Source organism: Neolamprologus multifasciatus, chromosome 22, assembly GCF_963576455.1.
Source record: "Neolamprologus multifasciatus chromosome 22, fNeoMul1.2, whole genome shotgun sequence".
NCBI classification, from domain to species: Eukaryota; Metazoa; Chordata; class Actinopteri; order Cichliformes; family Cichlidae; genus Neolamprologus; species Neolamprologus multifasciatus.
Window position 1 is genome coordinate 9,556,855 of NC_140459.1, and position 24,367 is coordinate 9,581,221.

At 38.9% G+C, this 24,367-nt stretch overlaps 1 protein-coding gene across 4 annotated transcripts; it reads right to left on the reverse strand.

Annotated features, from left to right (window-relative positions):
* Positions 1-2,637: 2,637 nt before the first annotated feature.
* LOC146492927 (protein phosphatase EYA3-like) lies at positions 2,638-23,906 on the reverse strand. 4 transcript variants are annotated; one of them, XM_085147539.1, is made up of 19 exons: positions 23,529-23,895; positions 20,255-20,353; positions 19,030-19,079; positions 18,862-18,956; positions 18,696-18,776; positions 18,549-18,603; positions 16,431-16,540; positions 16,031-16,168; positions 15,766-15,851; positions 15,017-15,194; positions 14,044-14,213; positions 13,824-13,907; positions 13,633-13,722; positions 12,400-12,458; positions 12,147-12,307; positions 11,650-11,764; positions 11,277-11,398; positions 11,069-11,169; positions 2,638-10,300 (listed from the first exon to the last, which is right to left on the reverse strand). In XM_085147539.1, exons 2-19 carry the CDS (start codon positions 20,300-20,302, stop codon positions 10,220-10,222), a joined length of 1,824 nt encoding a protein of 607 aa, XP_085003665.1. In that variant the 5' UTR covers positions 20,303-20,353; positions 23,529-23,895; the 3' UTR covers positions 2,638-10,219. The 4 variants fall into 4 exon arrangements, with proteins under 4 accessions (XP_085003665.1, XP_085003664.1, XP_085003666.1 ...); XM_085147538.1 differs by having other exon boundaries at positions 20,255-20,350; positions 23,529-23,893; XM_085147540.1 differs by lacking the exon at positions 23,529-23,895 and adding an exon at positions 23,179-23,522 and having other exon boundaries at positions 20,255-20,350.
* Between the last annotated feature and the right edge of the window lie 461 nt (positions 23,907-24,367).

A 24,367-nucleotide genomic window follows, 5' to 3' on the forward strand; every position in this document is an offset into this window, starting at 1 on the left:
TACTGTATGTTTGTAAGTTTTCTTCCCAACAAACACAACAATGTCGATCAAACGTTTTGCACCGTCAAAGGCACCCAAAAGGGAGAGGAAGATGCTATCCATCGCACAAAAAGTTGGACTTCTAGACATGCTAAAGGAAGGTAGAAGTTACCGTATTTTTTTTCATTATTATTTACCATACCATAAGGCACACCGGATTATAAGGCGCATTAAGCAAAACAAAACAGTCAAACTTTACTCAACTCATTCTCCTTGCTTCCTCTACTTCCATATCATTGATTCATTAATGCTGAATTCTCTCGCAGCTGCTCTGTTCCCATGTTCTGGACCTGAAAACAGGGTTTGATCTTTGGTTTCATTCTATAATACTGGACTTATTTTTCTATGAAGGTTTGAACTTTGAGGGCGTTTATACAAGAAAGAAAAGTCTGAAAATGTTCATGCCTGTCTGAGAAAAGTGTTTAAATTGTGTAGTGAGGGGTTTTACAGCCTTAAAACATCTATAATAATTGTAAAAAATAAAGCTGACTACTTCGCGGAGTTCACCTATTGCAGGTTATTTTAAGAACGTAACTCCCACTGTAATTAAATCTGAGTCTTTGTTTCATTGTAAGAGTCTAACAATAATGCCAATATAGATGTTTGTTGTTCAGCAGAATGTATGTTAGCTGATATACTTTTTTGCATTTGAAATTAAAAGTTGGGCTAATTTTAACATCATTATAAGAAGTGTTCTTAATTAATCTTTTTTAATTCTAATAAGGCTGCCGCAAATTGTTTTTTAATTTAGTAGAACTTGAAATGTTTGTCAGTGGGTAAACAATTAGTATTGCACAAGTTATTCTTAGTACTGAATACTTGCAATGAATAAGTTGCCCTAACTTAGTCATCTTAAGTAAGCTTTACTCGATTTTTTTAAGGCAACGAGATTGCATAGTTTTGTTTTTTTTAGTTCTGGGAACTACGAATTGGTACAGCCTTTGTCGCATCGCTGCGACGTAATCGGTCTACAAATGCGGCCTCAGGAGGATGCAGCTTACAGTTTGGGACATAGCTGAAGAATCAGAAGAAAGCACGTTGCTAGGACTGATCGGAGGCAAATTTCCTTTCAAAAGACTACCCGACGGAAGCGTAGATAAAAGCGTGGTTTTGTGCAAACTGTGAAAAAAGTAGTTTGCATAACACCAAAAGTAAAATTCAACAGCTTTATGACACTAAAAAGCAAGCAAAATTAGATGCATTACAGACAGCACTGCTAATATAGAGGAACTACACCAGGTGTGTCTCAGTTTGCAGAGGCAAACTGTGTGGAGTGCGAATAGTGGACCCAGGTGCAGACATTCTAAAACTCAAACTTAACTGATGATGAGCCATTTATTAAGGCAGACAGAACAGTATGAAATAAAAGGGCAAAAACAATGCAAAACTAAACAATAACCTAAACTGGGTAAACTAAAAAGGAAACACGAACCACCAAAAACCCTGGCAAATAGAAAAACAAACAAACAAAAAACTCTAAAAATGGCAATGTGACGTGGATATATGAAAACCTGGAAGCATGACATGGCATGGAAACAACACAGATGGTCCAACAAGGAATGACTGAAAACACACAGACTAAATACACACAGAAGGTGATCAGGGAAGTGACAACACATGAACAAAATGACGTCACAGGTTAAGCGTGAAACTAAATACACTGTACACAGAAACGCAAGACCTCTTCCAAATAAAACTGGAAACGTAATGAGATGCAGACATGACAACATGAACTTGACAACAAGACTTGCAGACATGAAACACATGGCAAGGGAGACTTAAACACAGGGGTAGAAGGGAAACTCAAACACAATGAACTAAAACGGCAACCTAGGCATAACAGGAAATTAACTTAAAGAACCTCAAGAACTAGACCTAGACCATAACATCAAAATGAACCAAAACTCAAAACGCTGGGTCAAAAGACCCAGGATCGTGACAAGGAGCAAACAAGATTGGGGCAACAGAAAGAGCCACTCATACAGGATGTTTCCACATGGTGAAATTCAACACTGGAATTCAACACTGATGACTTTCCTCAGCCAAATGAATCTACTCCTTAGGGGTTTACCACCACACTTCTATTCTTCAGAAACCTGTAACTCCTTGATGCTGTTCTGGACTACAAAAATCAATGACATCCACCAGCAACTCAGTTCAAATGTTGTGTCTACCCCCTCTCCAGAACCTTATATCTATTTTGAGCAGTTTTCCTCTTTTCATTTTTCTGATTTATCCGATATTTCTGAGTTTATATGTAAATCAAAGCCTGCCACATGTCATCTTGACCCTATGCCTACAGGGCTTGTTAAATCCTGCCTCTCTTCCTTACTCCCATTCATCTCTGCTATCATTCACTTTTCACTCACCACCGGTATTATTCCCTCCTTATTCAAGATTGCTTCAGTCACTCCTATACTGAAAAAACCTTTAGATCCTAACAACTTTAACAATCTCCGTCCGATTAATCTACCCTTCATCTCTAAAATAGTCGAAAAAGTAGTTGCAGCTCAACTTCATTCACACCTGGTTAATAATAACTTCGGGGGCAATTTGGGGTTAGTATCGTGCCCAAGGATATTTGGCATGCAGACTAGGGGAAGCCAGGAATCAAACCACCAACCTTCCGATCAGTAGATGACCTGCTCTACCGCCTGAGCTACAGCCACCCTGATACCACGGTTTTCCCTTCTCATGAGGTTAAGAGCCTTGGTGTCATCCTACACAGTTCACTATCCTTTAAATGTCACATCAATAATCTCACCCGTTCTGCCTATTTCCATATACACAGCATTAACAGATTACGTCCTTCTCTTTCCACCCAGTCTACGTCCATTCCTGTCCATAGTCTTGTTACCTTCCGTATTGACTGCTGCAATTCTCTTTTGCATGGTCTCCCTCAAAAAATCCCTCCATACACTTCAACTGGTTCAGAACTCTGCTGCTCCCATTATCACCAGAACCCCCTCCTACCAGCACATCACCCCTGTTCTTCAGGAACTTCACTGGCTCCCAGTAAAATTTCAGATAATATACAAACTTGTTCTGCCTCTGTCAGTGCGCCCCAGGGCGGCTGTGGCTACAATGTAGCTTGCCATCACTAGTGGCTGGGGCGGATCTAGAGAAATTTTCTTAGGGTGGCATGACGGTGGCAAAGAAATCAAATGGGGTGGCAAAATCAAAGCCTTTTTTTTTTCAAACACATATGCAGGTGGTTACATATGGTTAAAATAATTCAAATGCAGTAAGTATACACGTTTTTCACATAAATATAGTCTATAACTTAATTATTGTCTGTAGCCAACATAATTACACACTTTAGTTACATAAAACATGTGAGTTTTGATCTTATGTACTGTATAGCCTGTATAATAAATAAATATGTAGCCCAATAAGTATAAAATCCAGAAAGCTACACAACTTGGGGCGGTTCATTTACAAACACAAGTCTAACTTAAGTTTCACACTGTTTTTTGTTAGAAAACAATCACATTGTTACATGCTTAAATTTCACAAAATGTCAGAAATCTGCACTGTCATGAACAAAAATGTAAACCTAATTTTTCATGATTTATTGGATTAACCCACTGAGATCTGAAATACAACCGGCCATTGTTGATTCCTTTTGAGTTTACGTTTGTATTTCATCCTCAAATTAGTTCATTTTATTTTTTCCCCCTTGCCTTGTTTGGTATCATTCTTTTCAGCTCAACTGAATTTAGTTGTTTTTTTTCACTGACATACTGCATTAGTATTACTGATCTGAAATCACACAAAGAACTTAAAATCCTAGTAGTATTTTTTACTGTAAAAAAAACAAAACACAGACATGTTGAGTAAATTTTTATAACTTGAAATGCAAATACAAATTGTACATTTTGTAAACATATACAACTATTTATCTAAAAATGCAGCCAATACACCTGACGTTTTTTTCATTTTGTACAACCATTTAAAAATATTACTAAAACTAAAATGAGAGAACAATCAGGTGTTGCAATAAGATGCCCCACAAATGATGTGTGCCAGTAAAAGAAAAAGTTTGTCCACCAAAAGACAGATGAGAACAGCACAGGGAGAAACCTGCAGGCCTGACAACAGGAGTTGTATCACTCCGCTGGTTTTCTACTTAGTGACAGTGTTTACGTTGCAAATGTGCCTTTGTGACATTCATTAGTGCCTTCACTGACACACAAAACAAAACAACGACTACACAACAGACTAACTACACAAGACAACACAACACACTATGTATACACTCCACACTAAACGTCACAAATCTCCCACATCTAAAAACTCGCTCTCTCTCTCACTCGCTTGCTCTGTCTTGCTGCCGTTACCGTCACTCCCAAAACTTTCCCCTCTTCCTAAACAACCAAATCCCATGTCTTGACTTTTTTTAAAAATTGGTCGACATGGTACATTTTTCCACCGATAGGAAAGAGGTGGCTTTTTTTCCTTTCTTTACTGTTTTCGCGCTGTCGGGTCCCTGTCGCGAACATTTTTCTTGTAAAACAAAGGGGGGGGCTAGCAAAAAAAGTTTGGGAACCACTGGTGTAGAGAAAGAGTTGAGCACACACGGGCAGAAATGTTGAGAGCGCGAGCAACACATTGCGAGCGAGCACAAATGCAAAAACTGAGCGAGAGGGGCTGCTATTGTACGTGTGTATGGATAATAGCAAACACTGAAATACATTTTTTGCACGCAGGAATGAATTTTGTTCACCCAAATTCAGCTTTTCTTTGCTCAAAATAAATTTCTCCTCAAAATACAACACTTGCACCAGCAAACTTTTTTTTACGTGCGCTCAATTTGTTTTACGTGCGCTCAGAATAGTGGAACAAAAATAAAGCCATAGTTAAGCACTACCTTTTCCGCCCGCTCACTTCGATCTTCTTCTATCCAGCTTTCTGTGCCTTCTTTCCACCTCACCACAGAGCTTTTAGCCTGTGGAACTCTCTACCCCCAGATATAAGAAACATTGGTTCTCTCCCCCAGTTTAAATCTCAACTCAAAACTCATCTGTTCAAATCTGCATATTCACTGTGAGCCCACTGTTTGTTAATTTTATCTTGGGTTTTTGTTTTATTGTTCTTTATTGTGTCATTGTTCTATTATGTGTTTTATCCTATTGTACAGTGTCTTTGGGTGTCTTGAAAGGCGCTTTATAAATAAAATTTATTATTATCTCGTCTACTAAAGAATCAAGAGGCTGTTTTTGCTGCTTTAGCCAGATGCTCATGGAGTGCAGTCAGGATTCTTATTTAGGATGTCTGCCACTGATGGTTACTGGACTCTGTTGAGGGAGGTTGCTGTGCTCTTAGATCTACTAGACACTGGGTCCTTCTCCCATATGCTCTTCCAGTAGTGCTACCTTCATCTTGGTCTGTAGTCTCCATGGAGGATACACTCATCCTATTCATGTAATCCCTTTTGCTGGGGTTACTTGTGTAGTAGCATTCCAACTGTTCCAGGAGCACCCTATTTTCACATCTTGCCCACCAATGCCTTCTTGTTCCAGTAGCAATCGAACTTGCAACTCCTTCTCCAAAGGCGTATAGTCTTACCACCACCCTATCCAGCTGCTATATACTTGCCCCCCACCCTAATCAGGACACAAAATTATTATTAATACTAATTAACGTGCAACACTCTTTTCAGTAAGCTGAAGGAATGTATCTGTCTCTCTGTCTGTCTCCTTGTCCAGCTAATCAGTCTTTCTCCCAGGCCTTATTGTGGCTGCTCTGCTATCTAATACCCAAGCACAATTAGCATTATTAATCCCTCTCTGTGAGAGGACTACTGCTAACTGAACGAGTGTGGTTTTTTACACCTAAGTTTACTGAATATCTCAGTAAGCTGCTGCCTGATTGTTATTTTGTATTTTTATTTTTTACTGATTATTGCACTGTAGAGGCTGGTGAGAAACAATATTTTGGTTCAGCTTAAGTATTTCTGTAAATACCACACAAAATGACAATAAACCTTGAATATTGAATCTTTAATTAGCACGCCATGTAGCTAAATTTTTTCTCTGTAAGAGCATCACACCCATATCTGTTTCCAGGATAATGTTGGGAGAAGTGTATAAATTAAACTCACAGGCACTTGCATAGACATTTACTGTGTATGCTGTTGCTTCCTAAGGGATAGTGGCATATAGAATTGTTTAGCCTTGTTAACTGCTGAAAATATAAGTGCTCAAAATCTGCACTTCAATCAGTAGACATTGCTGGAATCAAAACCCACTATGGTGGTGTAAACAAACAAATACAAAAACTGTCTTTGTCCATCAAATTATGGGCCAAACTGTATTAGAAGTAGTTTTAAGGGAAGCATGTCGTTGGCCTTTGTGGACACAAGTGAGCAATGACTGGTGCATCTGGATCAATCTTGTAATCAAGAAACCCCAAATTCTACTTCCCATTCTAATTAGAAAGCTGATTCCACTGGAATCTAACTTTGTTATATTTAATCTAAATATGTTATTACTACTTGTGTAATCTATGGTCTTCTGGTCTATATTTGCAAATAAATTTCTTTTTAAAATTTTCCCATTTAAATAAAATAAAACACAAACTTGAGTCTGAAACCTTTAAAATGTATTTACATTATATTGTCTTACACAGGAAAACCTCACAGGGCTGTTGGGAGGAAATAGTGATTACTGTCATTAAATAATTAGCATTGATTATTATGATAGTGTTGAGTTTTCAGGCTCTATGTGACCGCAAACAGCCTCACATGTCAGAAAATGAGATGAAATATATATAAAATAAACAGCTTTTGAATAACAGCAATATTTGGCATAAAAAAAAGAAAATCTAAGATTATAGTCCCTTAAACATTTCATGGTCATTATGTACGGCCATGATAATATACTTCAAAACAGACGTGACATGCAGACAAAGTAAAGAAATAAACATTCAATAAGCTGAACAGATGCAAAGGTCTCAGTTTTCTGTTTGAGGACTGCTCGCTCTCCCTTGGATTCACTAAGGTAGTAACTGAACGACAGAACGACCACGCTTTGTTCCAGCTGCTTTCACCTTCTGACCTGCCATAAAACATAAAAATACCAAACATCGGGGATTGTGATTGTCTAAGCGATGCTAAATGTTTCACAGCAAAAGAAAAAACATTCTCCTCATCAAAAGTAGGAAAACATCTAAACGCCAAACTTTAAATTTCTTTAAACACTGAGCCGCAGTGCATGTGGAGTTTTCTACAAGACCTTTCAGTTGCAGTGCAGACAGAACAATCAAGTCTAAAAAGTCAAACTCAGTAACAAAAGAAAATCTCGACAGTACTTAAAAAGTATTGAGATAAAAATAAAGTAAAATAACACTTTGGATAATAACAATGCAGAGATACATGTATCAAACATAAAAAGATATTTCCCTTTGAGATTAAGCAGACAGATGATGGTTAAAGGCACAATATAAATATGCACACGGGACACAAACAAAACGACACACAAATACACATTCTTAACGGTCAAGCTGCATGTGTGTGAAAATCTTCTTCAGGCTCAGTTATTGTTCAGTCTTAATCTCATTCAGACTGGGGAAGGTCCATCCCTCTGCGCTCCTCGCCGTCTACATAACAAAACAAACCCCTCGAAATACAGTTAATGAGCAAAGTAGAAGTTTATTGCACTGTCATCCTTTATTTTTGATTCCCTCCTATATGATTTAGAAAGACTTTGGGTTGTTGTGAGGCTGAGTGATGATAACTCAAAGTAACTGAGGAGGTGTGTAAAGCCATTTCTCATTTACTTATTTTTCCCCCCTTTATTATAATAATATCTGGGTCTTAGACTGCCTTCTGTACCACTTTCTGACGTTCACAGACAAAATTAAGACTGCATCTAATTATTAATCATCTTCCTAATTAGTAATTTGATGCACATCATATCTACGACTCCAATAAGACCAACAGAGCCTCAAAAAGCCAAAAATATTCAGCTGCAAGTTTTCTGGTACTTTGAAAAACAATGAAAAAATACTTTTATGAAAAAAAAGAAAGAAAATCAACAAACAACAAACAACAACAACAACGATGAAAGAAAAACAACACTCCAGAATATTTTATGCTTTCATCTGAAAGTCAGCAAGTTTCCCAGATTATAAGAATAACTCACTGTGATGATCTCTGAAGAACAAAGTCTCATGATCGAGGACTTTGATTAATCCATGTGTGAGAAACTCAGCCATCAAGTTTACACATGAACCCTGGACTATGTCCTCCCTGCACACCAGGAAGTAATCTGCTTCAGACGTGTTCTCATTTGTGGGAATATGTTCGGTTGAAGTTTGCGTGCAGAAAGCAGAGCAAACAAAGCTTCTCTGTTCTCTTGCATTTGTTTTAGGGAGGCGCAGGTTATTGAGCCCAATAGACCGAATCAGACAAAGTAGTCAAAAACATTTCAGGGCTACGGCACATGTATGAAAGCGTCTGGTTTAGTCTCATGTGTCCCTGCTGGGTCGTCTCAGTAATCCAGCCATGGATGCTCATATTTTCCTACTCAAACACTCTGAAAACATGGATCAGGCTGTGACTTGGTTACTTGGGTCATCAAAGAAAGAAGAACGCTAAATGATCTTCAACTGTGTAACATTTCTCTAAAACCACAGATGGGCTCAGTTTTTCTTTTAATAGGAGGAAAGTGAAAAGAAGACTTCTACTTTGTGATTAGCTTATGAGCAAAAAATAAACTCCCATTAATCGGGTGTTCACTTGTACTGGAACAATTTTGGAAAGACCAAACCAGCACACTTTAACCAGGCATGAACAGATCCATATCACAGTGAAATGAATATGATAGTGCGGACCTTTGAATCACGGTTTCGTTCTGGTTACAGATTTGTCAATCCACCTCTCTTCTGGGAATTCAAGGACACTTGGGACTGTGCTCTGAGGAGCCCAAAGGACACAAAGAGTGTTGATTATCATTGGCATAGGGAGGAAAAAATGTTTTCAAGTCCAAATATATTCAAAACATCACCAGTCATGACAAAACGTCAGCTTTCAGCTTCAGTTAAAGAAGCTCTTTACAGCCACAAGAGGAAAAAGGATAACTACACCAACGTCAGATATTTAGTGGATGTAGTTCTACGTATGTAGTCCAGCCCTGGAGTGTAATTGGAGGCTATTATAATATTTATTCTTTATCATTTATTAAACTTTTATTACTTATTTTTGCAGTATTCTGTTAAGTCACATATTTGTTTTCTTGCCTTATAAAACATCAAATGAAGCCACGAGTGTGAAAACCACACAATGGGGGAAAAATAATAATAATAAAATTGTGATCCTTCTGCCCAGTCATCCATGAAACTGATGATGCTCTGTGCATTTTTTCCCACGCTTATTACCACTTCCTGCAGTTTGCATCTCTTATCCTTAGCACATGCTCGGTGACCACGGATCACACACAGTGGAGAGGTCAGAACTGATGGTGCTGACTGATGGTGTGGTTTGGTCTTGTTGTGACAGTCAGAGATTAATGGCCCCTGCTGCCCTCCATCACTGAGTACCTTTTGTTTAATAACGGTCTGGCTACATGAGAGGTAATACATAAAAGTGGGATTAATTGATACTTGATGACTGTCAGGAACATAATGAAAAACATAAAGGCAAAATGATGCTTTCAAGTCACCTCGGAAAGAGATTTTTCAAAATAAAAAGCTATGACAACCTCCACAGACAAAGCCACCTACAAACAACGTCTCCTTAGCCGTTTAAACTCAGTGAGAGTTGAGGGATGATGTTCGCTGCAGGACATTTGGATGTTTATGTGAAAACAAAAGCCAAACACCGTGAAGAAGCTGGATAATAGAAGTCATCCCTTCCATGTCCAAATCAGTGCCAGTTTCAGCTGCAGTGAGCTTAGCTGCCGTAGAGGAGGGGGTGCTGGGTGAGAGGAACCTTACTTCTGATGACTGACGCGTCCAGTTTGTTTCTCGCAGGCAGCTCCGACCCAAAGTCCGCCTCAAAACGTTCACCAACACACAGCGAGTTGCAAGTCGTCGGACAGCGAGAGCAGATTTCTAACAGGTGAGTGTGGATTGTTGGGCTTGTGGAGAATTTTTCCACACACACAGTTTCACTCCACAAGTCACCAGTACGACGACAACATTTTTCCCTTTGAGTGCACAACATTCAACAGCATCCTCGTTACAAGAAGTCCAGTTCCAGCGCTTGGTGAAGGGACACGAGGTCGCCGTGACTGGAGATCCGCCAGAAAGGCATGTTGTGCTGCAGAGGCGGGGAGACAAAAAATTAGGCACAAGAAAGCAGAGTGTGTAATTGTAAAGAGCACAGCCTGACAAAGTGTTTTGTCCACGTGAGACATTATGTTTGTGGGTCTCCCGTCTACATATGGCAACATACATATGGTTCGTGTTTTCATTTCGTGTTTTAGTGTTTTCATGCAAGAAAATCCCTGCATTTATAATCACGTCTTAAAAATACACAGAAAAAAAACACAACTTCCTGGCTCTTATTTTGAAAGTTCACTCGTTGTCAACCAGCTTCCCCTATCCTTTTCATCTTATATGTTTTTTCCTGACAGGTTAACTTCGTACCATTCAGGTACTTTCTCAGAGAGGATCTAGGATGAACCTGCTCTGGAGATTCAAGTCAGTCTAAACAGTAATTTCAGCAGGTGGAAAAATGGCTCATTTATCTTTTTTATTTGTTGGTTATAAACCATTTTCTTTCATGCCACACTGTAAATAACTGTTCAAGTCAATGTCATCCAGGATCATATTCTCCTAGTAAACCATGCCTTGTTTCTCTTTCCTGGTACATGATCTCGTGATCAGGACGAAAAAAGACAACAAATACCATGTGGAACATGTACCTGCATCTTTTTTCCTAAAAATCTGAAATTCTGCCTGTCCACACAAAAACACAATCGAATTGTTCCATTAAAATGGGTCAAAAAAAATCATAAAATGCTGCAGATCATCCAATTTGAAATGAAATAGTTTAAGAAAAAAAAAGGCAAAAATTGAGTTTTACCTGTTTTGCTGCAAATTCCTCATCTCGGCCGTCACCTATCACCACATAAGTCACTTTTTTCCCAAAGCGAGAGACGATCCTCTCAAAGCAGCTCTCTTTTCCTACATGACAGGAAACCGCAGGGAAAAGGAAAATAAAGAATCACATAAAGATATAAACAGATCTCTTTTTTTTTATTTGACACAGAGTAATCGGGTTGCATACGTACCTATTTTTGTGGCACTGTAGATGTTTTCGATGGGGAAGACGTCTCCCAGGCCGTAGAGCAGCACTTTGGCCAGAGCTGGAACCAGCTGAGTTGTGGTGACCAACACGTTCATACACTTCCCCCTGTTGGTGGGCGTCACACACACACAGATTTATAACATCATCATCCAATTCAACTGTACTTGATTTGATTTATACAGCACCAAATCACAACAACAATTGCCTCAAGGCAGTTTAAATTGTAAGATAAAGACCCTACAATAACTCAGGGTTAAGGGTAAATCTCAAAGATGCAAACAAAATATTTTAACAAGGAGTAACTAATCTATGACATACTACCTACGAGCTAAAACAATAACCTGAGGTGCTCAAACCTGGACTGGATGAGCAGCAGAGACTTGAGCGCAGTGCTGAGCCAGGAGTCTGTAACATTCTCGATCTCGGACTGAAGCCTCAACAGCAGCTCCCTCTTCATGGGATTCAACAGGCCTGGAACACCAAAAAAAAAACCCAAAGCAGACGTCTATGCTTAGCCTTTGAGCCTCTTCACTGCAAGCTCTAAACTCCGTTAGGAGCACCACAGAAATGCACGCCTTTTACAAAATGTTTACAATGAGCCACATACTGTGGCTCAAACTGCAAAGTCTGAGTGCAGCTCACCTCCTTAACAGTTTGCCGTTTGTTTTTGGCTGCTGTACTAAAACATTTATTTGTTTAACAAGAGCAGGAAAACAAAGAGCTTAAGTTCCAGTCACTGCTGGTTTCTGGGAGCTGGGAAGAAAAGTCTGGTGTTTTAATGTGAGAATGTATTTTTCCTTCGTCTGAGCTGCTGTCACTTAAGCCTTCACAGGACGCTGCTTTGCAAACTCACCCCCGACATTTCCTTTGTAATTATTGTAGATCTCTTTTAGCCGGCGGTAGCGAAAGGCCAGTTTACGCATCCACTCCACCCCTCCCTGAACTCCTGTGGTGGTTCCTGATGCAGCTCCACCGCTGGGGCCGTTAAATCCATCCGCCATGAAGTTATAGTTGCTGAAGCAAAGAAAAACTACTTGTGATTACTCAGAACGACACAAAGCATTTTGTAGTGTCTGGGTTAGTTAGCGGGGCAGTGTGTAACACACCTCAGGTCCTGTCCATTGTCATCAGACGCCACATCCTCAACATGGACTTGATCACACTCCTGAAAGAAAACACAAGTAGAGGGATTCTTTTCCTCGTTTTGTTAGGAACTATTTAAATATGAAACTAAGGCTACGTTCACACTGCAGGTCTTAATGCTCAATTCCGATTTTTTGATCAAATCCGATTTTTTTGTCTGCTCGTTTACACTACAGATAAAATGCGACAGTAAACGCGCTCTAGTGTGAACGCTCAAAGCGGCCCGCATGCGCAAAAGAAGATGTCACACACAACGAGCTCTGTTTAGACCCAGAGCAAACAATATTGTTTGACTGATGGCCCTTAATATAAAGACTTCAGACTTTACGTTTCCCAATTTTTGCTTTAAGTTATTTTGTTATTTACATAATAATGTAGATAACCTAATAATGATCCTTATTGCTGTTTTAGAGAGGAGCGGTGCTTCAAAGGATAGTTGCAGATTTCTGTCAGAATCTGCAGATTATGCAGTACAAATAAAATGTTTACGTTTCTCCAACATTGTCTTCCCAGCAGTTTCACCGGATGGCCAGGAAGCGTTCGCGATGTCTTCTCCGGCGCTGATAATTGGCGTCTGTCTTGTGTCAGTGACGTAAAAGACGGATTTAATGCGACGTGACCGTTCACACAGCAGTCGCTTTCTAAAACATCGGATATGTATCGGATTCAGTACCACATACGAAAGTGACCCAGATCGGATTCGAAAATATCGGATTTGTGCCGTTCACACTGTCATACCATGATCGGTTATGGGTCGCATAGGGTCAAAAAAAATCGGATTTGATGCGCTTTTGCCTGCAGTGTGAACGTAGCCTTAAACATGTATGACAAGTAATTGTGGGGCTTTTTGAACACCTTCAACCTGTTAAAATGGAAGAAGGTGGAACCAGAAAAAACACTCACCAGTTACCTGATTAGTATTCACATGTATAATAAGATGCCTTTTGATTGGTTGTAAGTTTAGAAGTGCTCATGTCAGGAAACAGCGCCGCATTTGTTTGTTTAATGCAGTTCAACCGGTTTTTGACAGTCAGCCTATTGTCTATCTGCCTTCTTCTGTCTGACATATAACTCAGTGAGTTTGTAAAAAATGAAATTAAATAAAATCTGGAATTCTGGTTTGTACCAGCTGCTGTGAACAAGCAAAAGCTGCTCATCTCTCATATTCACTCCAGTCTAAACAAACTTCACTGCACCTCGAGGTCATTGAAGAAAAGATGGGTGTCTGCCAGCTCAAAGATCAGCTCCTCCATCTGCAAGCCCAAGTTCAACACAGTCGCCGGGTCCTGAACAAAATAAAACAGACCCACAATAAGCATGTTACACAATTCAATAGGTCTAATTTTTGCATTGTAAGCTCAAAGGATTCATCTTTGGAAAAACCAACCTTGCCAAACTTCTGAGCGTAAGAGCCGGTGAGCAAAGAGTGGAATATAATGATGGTTTCATCCAGATCCCATAAAAAAATGCGCTGAAACACAAAAGAACAAGATTACTTGTTGGGCTGCACTATACATCTATCATTGTAAGGATTTCACAAATGTCAAAACAAACTTACTGCTATTAATTATATCCACTACTGTTTAATAAGTAAATTAAATGGTTACCTCCAGGTCACTCTCAGCAGGTGGAGAGTTATCAGACTTCTTGCCCTTTCCTTTGGCTTTGCCCACTGAGTTCCTGCGGCCGACTTCGTCCTGATCTCGAGCTCCAGCGGGCACTGCCACAGCTGTAGGAAGAGCCGCACAAACAGGCAGGTTTTCTGGTGGGGACGCATCTAAAACAAGACGAAGAACATGAGCGTGGCAGCCAGCATAAAAAACAACCTTTTAATAAGAGAGCAGCCAAAAGAAGATTCTCATTTTAGTTATTTAGATTTTCCACTTCCACAGCACATTATGGGATTAAAAAGGAGAATTGGCTGCAGACTTTTTCACTTGTTTACTGAGGTGCAGATCCAGAATATTAGCTGCTCTCTTCACACTTCAGTGTAACCTGGTCTAAAGCTGACAGTTTAATGTCTGATCCAACTACTTTAGATCTTAAATTTCTCATCTGCATCTCTGAAATGTCTCGAGCCGTTCAGGGCTGCAGTAGATATCTAAAAATGAGCTCCAGACAGAAAACAAAAAACAGAATAGTTCTGTTATAAGTTCCTCCAGGATGTAGAACAAATTGCATCTTGAAAATGAAAATTTAGCCAGGTGCACAGGAGAACTGTTAAAAAAATAAATAAAATAAAAAGTACACTATACTTCATCCTAACTGTTCAACTAGTTTGTTAAATATTTCTACACAATAACAGAAGCACCTTAACAGTGTGTGCAGTATTCATTTAGTTATTTTTCAGGTTTTTATTTATGTAAAGTTAACTTAGAGAAAGACAGAACCATGAGACGTTTTGGTTTAAGTATTCTTACTGTGCTTTTTCCTGCTTTAAATGTAGGTACAGCAATGTGTGTTAATGTTACACAGCTATTTACCATGTGCTGTAGAACAAAGTGCTGACAGTTATTTAAGGTAAAGAAACCAAAGGCAGAAAAAAAGGTAAAAGGCAAAAGATAACGAAAACCCAAAAACCTCTAGGAGGCAGTCCAGCTGAGGCGGCCTCCTCTGATTTCACTGCTGAATATCCAGCAACACCTGCACCGCCACTGTGGTCATCACTGTTAGGTAGCCCAGCAGGCACGTAGCTGGGAGGAAGAGTGTAGTACTGAGAGAACTGACTCTGTCCCAGAGAGTTATAGCTGCTAAAATCCTGGAGAGAAGTGAAACAACAAACAAACGTGATCAGCAGAATGATGGGAAAGGACTCCACGCAGGGCGGAGTAACAATACGCGGGAACAATCTCATCTTTTCAAGAAGTTCTAATATCACTGAACATAACACAAACTCAGGTTCTGTGTCAGACAGTAAGATGAACCCTCTGTGATCAAAACTTGATCCCAAAAGCATCCACTTCCTGTGGATTTCTGCCCTCACTCAAAGACAAAAATACGGAAGTAAGTTTGAGCTGAATTTTTGCTCACATTGCAAATGCTTTTAATATCCTTTTATAGATCACTACGTCTAGCATTCTAATCTCCAACCACAGCACAGAGTAAACATGTTGAGCACACACATACAAGACTTCTGCATTCCTTGCTTGAGATTTGCACCATATTAACACTTTGCTTGCATAAATTCATAGCTTGAAAGGAATTTTTTCCTTTTAATTTTTGGTCATTTTAAAGGCGATTTTCCACTCCCACGGTGCACCAACTGCTCGTAAAAACACACACAAAGATAATTTTATTCTTCATCTTACTGGAGAATCACTGATTCTCACCTGATGGGCCACTGCCGAGGCAGTTGTAGTTGCGGTTGTAGCTGAAGGGATGTTGGAATACACACTGGATGTTGTGAAGCTTGAGCCTAGAGAAAGAAACAGTCGCATTAAAAGAGATGCAAAGACTAAAATATAAAAATAAAAATACTTCTACATGATGTTATAATGGCAAGAGAGGAAATCAGAGCTGTGCCACTGCAGGTTCTCCTTTACTGTGTTCTTCAGGTATTTGCAGACAGTGAGACAGAGTGAGATGGCAGCTTGCCTTGGCTGGGGTATGAGTAGTGCAGCTGGCCTGGCTGGGTTGAGGTATATGTGGAGCTGAAACTGAGAAACCCAGGCTGGCCACCAGAGGGCGCATCAGGCAGCCCTGTCTCTGTTTTTATGCCTGGCCACATAGCACCTGAAGATGAAAGAGAGCAATGGAAGCTGAAGATGAAAGACGCAGCAGGGGAGAAAGTGGGTCACTGAAGATGCAGCAAAGTTAGTAAACTGGGTACTCCCGTCAAGATTTGTGTTTTTGTGTAAAAGCAGGGTTTAAAAGCAGACTGGTTCAGCGCCAAAGCACAGTGAGGCTTTAAAAGCAAAGTCATGAAGTGTGATGCTTGGATTTTAGAGAGCAGACTGTCCTTAGAAAGGGTCGTCCAAAAAGAGCAGGCACTAACCAAAAGGTGGGAGACCGTAGGTCTGGCCTGTTTGGGGGAAGGATGAGTACACAGTGGACTGGGCCAGAGGAGGAAACGCCACCTGACTGGTGTATGACGTTACTGCTGGGCTGAAAGAGAGAGAGAGAGAGAATGACTACCTATAACAAAAGTGAGTACACCTGTAGCAGGTGCATTATACAAAAAAAGAGCCAGGCTTTGTCTTGATGTAAGAAAAAACAAACAAACAAACAAAAAAAAAAACCCACACACACACACAAAGAGTTGGATTTGTCATCACCACATTTACATACAAACACCTACTTTATCACTTTTACATTCGTAAAAGCACATTAGTAATCTAACCTGGTGGTCTGACAAACCTGCAACGTGGTGAGAGTAGAAGCTGCTGTACAAAAGGAGAAAACTGCAGCCATCAATAAAAGTGTTCTTTGGAACATCTCAACAAAATTAAAATGAGGTCCAAACGTTGCAGGTAAAGTCAGGATGCCACAAATCGTGCACCAAGGTTACTGTGGTTAACTAAAACTACACTAAAAAATAAAACTAGATTTTTTTTTTTTTTTAAATTTAATTAACTAAAACAACTGAAACTACTGATTTAGGTGTTGGTGAACCTGGAAAACTGACAACAATAAATAATAATTTTACCAAACTAAGATAACAGTAGGGATGGGTACCGGTATCCAGTTCCATTATGGCACCGGTTCTGACATAAACGGTAGTAACCAGACCGAAAAGCTGCACACATTGGTGCTTTATTTCGGTGCTTTATTTCGGTGCTTTTTTTCCCTGAGATGTCATACACTTTGGATTCCAGCCAATCATTTTACCTTTCCAAGGATAGTAGGCGAGCCCAGGTACGTACGTTCTGATGACGCATAGCGTTTTTTTTAAAAGCCGAGAAATGCACTATATTTGATAGCTTGCTGCAAGACCTCACACCGAACACATCTACTGCGGGTGTGGTGCCTGTTATCGGTCCCGGAGTTAGCAACATCCCCCAAGAACCCGAAGAGGAGAGTCCTGGCCCCTAGGCCTGCCAGTGTAGCAGAAATGATGACGGATGATGATGGCAGCAGCAGCCGTTCTTCTCTGCACGAGTAGCTTAATGTTGTTCGTGTGTAATTTACGTTGAGTAGTCTAACCATGTTATTAAATTAATGCACATAAGGTGAACTAGCAAACACCGTCATAGTTACATGCGGCTGTCTTCTTGTTTGATAGAGTGATACCATATATGCCCTATAGCTGCAGAAAAGGCTAACACTGTTATCTTTTTACAAAAAAAAAAACAGCTAAACATGAGAGGTTTTAGGACAAAGTTTGTTTTTTCCATTGTTTAAGCACCGGTTCCAACCAAAGGAGGTATGTTGTATCAACAGAAAAGGCTAACTTGGTTATCATTTTGCAGAAAAAAAAGAGACTGCTAAAAAAAACAAAAAACATAAGAGGTTTTTGGACAAAGTTTGTGTTCTCTGTTCTTCAAGCACCGGTTCGAGCACCGTTAAAGCATCGGTTCCAACCAAAGGAGGTATGTTGTATCAACAGAAAAGGCTAACTTGGTTATCATTTTGCAGAAAAAAAAGAGACTGCTAAAAAAAACAAAACATAAGAGGTTTTTGGACAAAGTTTGTGTTGTCCATTCTTTAAGCACCGGTTTGAGCACCGTTTAAGCACCGGCACCGTTTCAAAAGTACCAGTTTGGCACCGGTATCGGATAAAACCTAAACCATACCCATCCCTAGATAATCGTTCAGTAAAATTTAGTTCAGTAAAACAAAACTTGCCTGATGAGACTTTGTATCAGTGAGACTGCGAGTCAACCACTTTCCAAAAATTCTGTTTTTATTGTAATACCTGTACTGATGTTTCTAAATATAACCAAATAAAAATAAAACCTAATCAGAAAATACAAAACTATAATAACTGTCTCAAACAGATCTATACATTTACCCCACAGTGATCTTCTGACAAGTTAATAACTGAGTGGAAACTGATTAGCATGGTTTGTTTGAAAACTTATTGCATATGTGAGTGAGAATGTTGCATTTTTCTCTATATAAATCTAAAGTGATTCATAAAGTTTAATGTCTCACTTCCATGCAGCATACTCACTTGCTTCCCTGATAAACCTGTTGGGTGTATTCAGATGTGGCTGTGGCATCGGTGGCTGCAGGAAAAGAGACTATTTTAGCTACAAGAGCACTTACAAGAGTAACATCACTGTGAACTGTTTAGAGCCGAGTCTGTTTCTGTTCGTACCAGAATGACCGTACGAGTTAATTGAGTCACCACATGGTTGAGATGCAGCTCCCCTCTCTGCGCTGGACTGCTCCTGTTCACCTGTGGCCACACATGAAATGTCAATAAACTACAGCAACATCTTTGGAAATTATGAGCCTTTGATTTTTAAACATATTCTACTGACCTGGATCAATTTGGGCTGTGGACAGGGCAGAATATGAGTTCTCCTGCTCTGATGAACCTAAAACAGCAGCTGGGCTCCCATCATCCCCCAAATCACTGAAAGAGCAGGAGAAATGTTATTGTAATTAAACAGTAATTTAAAAAAGGTGAGCCCAAAGTAGATACCAACCCCGACTCTTTCTTCAGTTTGCCATCTACGTCAATCTTGGCCTTCTTTGCCTGCACATGCACAAAAATGCAGACACACAAGTCAGACAGCTCACACAATTTAAACAAAGCAGCAGAACACAGTCAGTTTTATTTATTTATGTAGTTTTAATTAAGAAAAAAAGGTGCATGGGTTGACATTGATCAGCCACTGTGATATCAGCATGAATAGTAAATGACAACCTTCTGGGTAATAGAACAGTTCTTTACTGCACTTAAAACAAACAATATATAATATAACATCATTATGTTCTATGCACCTCAAATCGTCCAAAACGTTAAACACAATGTATAGAAAATTAGCATAAATAAAGTAGAATAAGTCCATAAAATAAAGGTAAACTAACTAAACAAAACTGCTCAGTTAGAGAGATTAGAGGGAAAGGGCTAAATTAAATAGAAATCTATAGTTTAAAAAAATACAGGAGTCCAATATGTAAGTAAAATATAATAAAGGTAAAATAATGTTAATAAAACTCAAACTGAATGTTGAATAACAAACTCTAAAAGGTAAAACAGCTCACCACACTGACAAGAGAAAACAGCTGTACACCGCTGTAAATAATTCTCGTGTATAAACAGATTTGTAATGCTTTAATAGACGTATTTTGCAGGTAGAAGATGAATCTGCATATCATCGATTGTCTCAATTAACCATCAATTATCTTTTAGATGATAAAAAGAGAGCAAAAGCCATTTAATTCTCCACAAAAAAAAAATGATACACTGTGAGAGGTTTTCCTGCCTCAAAACAGGCCTTTGGTGGTGACCATGCAGGTAATCATATATATACAAATAAGGCAAAAAGTCTGTATAATCTAATTATCATATCATAAGTATATACACTTTCTTATCATTTTATCAGAAAACATGACTGAACTTGAGTGATTAAGACCTTTAAAAAAAACCTGTTAAACGGTGGGTATGCTTGGGTATAATGACATTTTCTTTGGCATCTCTCATAGAGATGAACACAAAAACAGAAAATAAAGATAAAGACTGACTGAAGCTGTCTCCTAAAATCCAACTTTGCATTGGCTAAAACAGAAAATATGAACAGAAAATGAAATATTTGCTATCTTAAATATTTGCATGAACCTTAAGCCACATTTTTGTTATCATACACAAAAACAACAGTTACAGGAAATCAGTAAAGTTACTATGCAAATGACTCCATGCATACTCACCGGCAGCTCCTGCGAGTCATCCATCTCTGCAGCGGAGCGGCCCGACATGTCTGCACACTCAGCCTACTCTCTGTACCTGGAGAGCCTGGCGGGACCCTGCTTCACACCACCACAGAAGCAAAGACAAAAAGGCACAGAGTCAATGGTGGGAGCACAGTCTTATATAGTACCCCATACGTGACTCCCCCCTCCCCTTGTCCCATAAAGTGAATCCCTCTCCTGCCCCTATCAGGGTTCGATCAGTAGGAAGGCAGTGGCGATGAAGGAAGTGGGGCACCCTGCTCTAATCTCCAGCACGAGACTCACAGGTGAGGCACGTGTGGCATTGACGCTCACCAACGTCCTCGCCACTCTGTTTTTACTGCAGGATTAAGGATGCGTGCCACCTTACATGCGAACTAACCTACATTCAACGAAAACATACCCTCTGGGAGCATTAGCTGCTCAGGTGCACGCTCTCATATCAATAGATGCCCCGGGGGGATAAGATCTAACCTCGTTTTGTCCACTGCTCACTTTAACGGGCCTCTGCCCACAGCTGGAGGGATGAGCATTTACTCAACTGACATAATGTAAAAGCAATCAGAGAAAATAGGTCAGTCTGCAAATTAACACCAAATCAATGTGTCAGGTAGGTGTTGTTCTTAGAAGTGGTTCATTAAAGAACATGCAGGCTTGTGCGAGATTTAGATAAGTGAATTAAAAAATATATATATATATGCCAATGACATTTTTAAAGTTAACTGAATTAAAACGAGGAAAAAAATATTTTGCAGGTCTCTCATTTAAGAAAATTAATTACTAATTGATCATTGGATTACCAAACATCTTTATTATATGAGTTCTCAGTCTAATGAATGCCTTCTGCAAAAAACAAAAAGACCCACTTAAACCAACAGATATAAATACTTGTATAATGCAGCTGCAACATTGGTCAGTAAATTAACAAGAAAATAATAATTGTAGTCATTTATATGTAAAACCTGGAGTCAGCTTTTCAAATGGGAAGATCTGTTTTAATTTTTAAAATCATAGAGTAAAAACTGAGTACCTTTCAGTTTGTTGTTTGCTGGTCAGACAAAACAAAACATAAAATAATAAAGAAAACCAAAAAATTAAAAGAGAGCTTTCTTTCTTATTTTACTTCCACTTGACAGAGAAAAGATTAAACAAGAAAATAATTATTTGATTGTTTGATGGATTTTTAAAAAAAAAGTAATTTAAATGTATTATTCAGGTTTGCAGAGTTATCAGCCCATTTGTTTTCCCCTAGGGATCAATAAAGTATTCTGATTCTGATTGATTCTGTTTGTGAAGATAAGAGTCATCTGAACATTTTTAACTGACCTTGTGTATAATGGCAAAAATGTTCTGGGTTACAAGCAGCTACATTAAATACATATATGAGTGAGCCTTGTTGATTGCTATCAATCTGTCAGCAAACAACATATTTATCTGGTAGTCCCATTATGTTTTGGCTGACAGTTAAAAGACCTGAAAAACCTTTTTAAAGTATAATTTTATTACATTATGATGATAGTAATAAAAAAAAAAAAGGTAAAACAGAACATACAGGGAACAAACACTACAACTACAGGCTAGTTGTTGCTTCAAATACTGATATCAAGACTACTGAATTCCATGTACTGTGTAGCTATGCGTAATAGACATTTTTGGATAAGTCAATGAAATCCCAACCAATAAAACTCTTAGTAACATTTTGATAATTCAGCTAATTTTAATTTGGATGTGCCAAAATTAGTGAATTGCATGTCAGAATAGGGCCGTGTCAAGTACAATACTATAAATATAGTATAATGTAATATAACATAATATAATAAAATAATTAAAATATACAAGGCTAGACAGTACTGGGAAAGTTAAAAATTAAATTAAATTTAAAAAAAAAATCTATATTTACTACTGAATCACAAAGTTGCTATTGAAAAGCTTCACGCCTCCTGCAAGCTGCAGACAAACGATCTTCCAGGAATTTTCGGGACATCTGACTGGTCAGTAGGTGGTGATTTCGTGCATGCTACAGAGCAAGTTACGTTTGCAGCACAAGTTACCATGGCAATATAAGATGTAAACTGTCTTCCTAGTACAGAAAAACTAATGGTTAACCCTGAAGTTACCTGGATAAGCCCAAATCCTGCTTCATAAAACAGGCTTCTGATGGCGTCCTTTCAATTGCTGTGGTTTGTTTTATTTAAGAAGGGCCAGGCCATATTTTAATATGAATATTCTATGAATATTAATAAGAATAACACGAAAAGGAAGTGTACAAAGTACACAAAAAAGTAATAAAGCATTAAAAAACGACATTTGCAGAGACAAATAACAGAATCACAAAACCATTACTACAAATTTTAAAAGCCTTACTACACATTTTTAATATATACATTTAAATGACTAAAGCAATATGTGGTTAACACGGATTTATTATTACTAATTCACAACCCCCTCCTTACTAATAACTGGTATCGCTCCTTAAAAATGTCATATAGGTGTATTGATTGCCGTGTGCAGGCTGCAAATCTGTGTGTGGACTGTGATTATTAAATGCGTTTGCTCTAGTGCACATGCTACCATCGTTGTTTGTCCTGTATGTTATTCTAGCATTAATTCTGAAACGACAGATTGCATCAAGTCATGCGAAAAGTTCCCATCCATGACATCTCCAAATGCTAACAGACTACCGTTAGGTTAGCTGAATTTAGCACCCGGGAACAGTTTACTGTGAAGGTGAAGCCAGACATCAGTCTACTTCCTGGAGAACAGCAACTCGCCAGTTCTATCCGGGGACAACCGAAACATTAATTCGCACAACATACTAAGTCAGACGTGACTAAATAATTTAAAGTGACTGGCACAAACTAATAAAAGAAACAAACAGACCCAAGTAAAAAGCACGAACTCACCAGCATTTAGACTACACCGGAACGCTAGCGTCCCAACGTTAGCAGACAATGTCGATTATCACTTATTCTTTAGTGGCAACTTAATTACGGTGAATTTTACCATTAGCTGTTCAATTTGCATGCACTGCAGTCTTCCCAACCCTGTACACTGGGGAATTAATCACTAGCTGTACTTGTTTTCCCCCGGGCATAAAGTTTCCCGTTCCAGAGATTAGTCGGGACCAGCAGCCATTGGAGTAGGTATTGAAATGGCAGCGTGTGAAAGCATCTCACTTCTGCTGCATTCAGCTGCAAAGCTGATTGCAAAACAAAAACCCGAAACACAACAAAATCATCGAGATACGTCTTACCATTGAAGGAGCGATGGAGGAACGCTTTTAATTAAGCGCCTTTGGTTGAAACCACCATATGAAGCTTTGTCTGTTGTTAGGGAGCACTATTTTGCAGGAAGTGGTCGTTGCGGACTGTTCTGCGCATGTGCGAAGGGCTGATTCACAGTGAGACGAGCGCATCGCACAGACACAGGTGAGAGTAAAATGCAAACAGCTGTTATTTGAACAGGTGAACATGCTTTGAATGCGTCCAGTTTTACCTCGGGGTTTGTTTTATCGCATGAAAGCTCGTTTATATCAAACAAATTGTTAAAAAATGGTACAGTAAGTTCAGACTTTATTGATTTAAACTAGTTCAGTCTAAGATTTAAAGTCCAGGTGTCCTTTTCAGCCTTACTGTGCCGTTCAAAGGACTGGACACAATAGTAGCACATAAATAAATTAACAATATATGAGCAATAATTCTATTATAATCAGCAAGTATTTTAAAATTTAAGACAATCTTAATGTTGAAAGATTTTTAAAACAGTAGACCAGCCATCTTCTTCCGCTTATCCAGGGCCGGGTCGTAGGGGCAGCAGCCTAAGCAGAGAAGCCCAGACCTTACAGTAGTGTTCTAGATTATCTATTTTCTCATTAAAATGTCTTTATTTTATTTTATTTCATGTGTAATTTTCACTTGCATATTTAAAAAAAATCATTTTTAATGTCTTCTCATACCTCAAGTAACTAACTTAACAATAAACTGAATAGTTTATTGTTAAGTATACAATTAAAACCACTGTTCATTGCCTTAGAGTGGAAATATATATGACTATGCACTGAAGTGTGAGTGAACAGTATAATTATGTAATGTG

Coding starts and splice junctions, on each gene's coding strand:
- LOC146492927 (XM_085147539.1), bottom strand. CDS start 20,302: ATGTCGGGCCGCTCCGCTGCAGAGATGGATGACTCGCAGGAGCTGCCG. Junction 16,541..18,548: donor CAGGTTTATCAGGGAAGCAA/GTGAGTATGCTG, acceptor TCTCTCTTTCAG/CCCAGCAGTAACGTCATACA. Junction 11,170..11,276: donor CTACAGTGCCACAAAAATAG/GTACGTATGCAA, acceptor CCTGTCATGTAG/GAAAAGAGAGCTGCTTTGAG.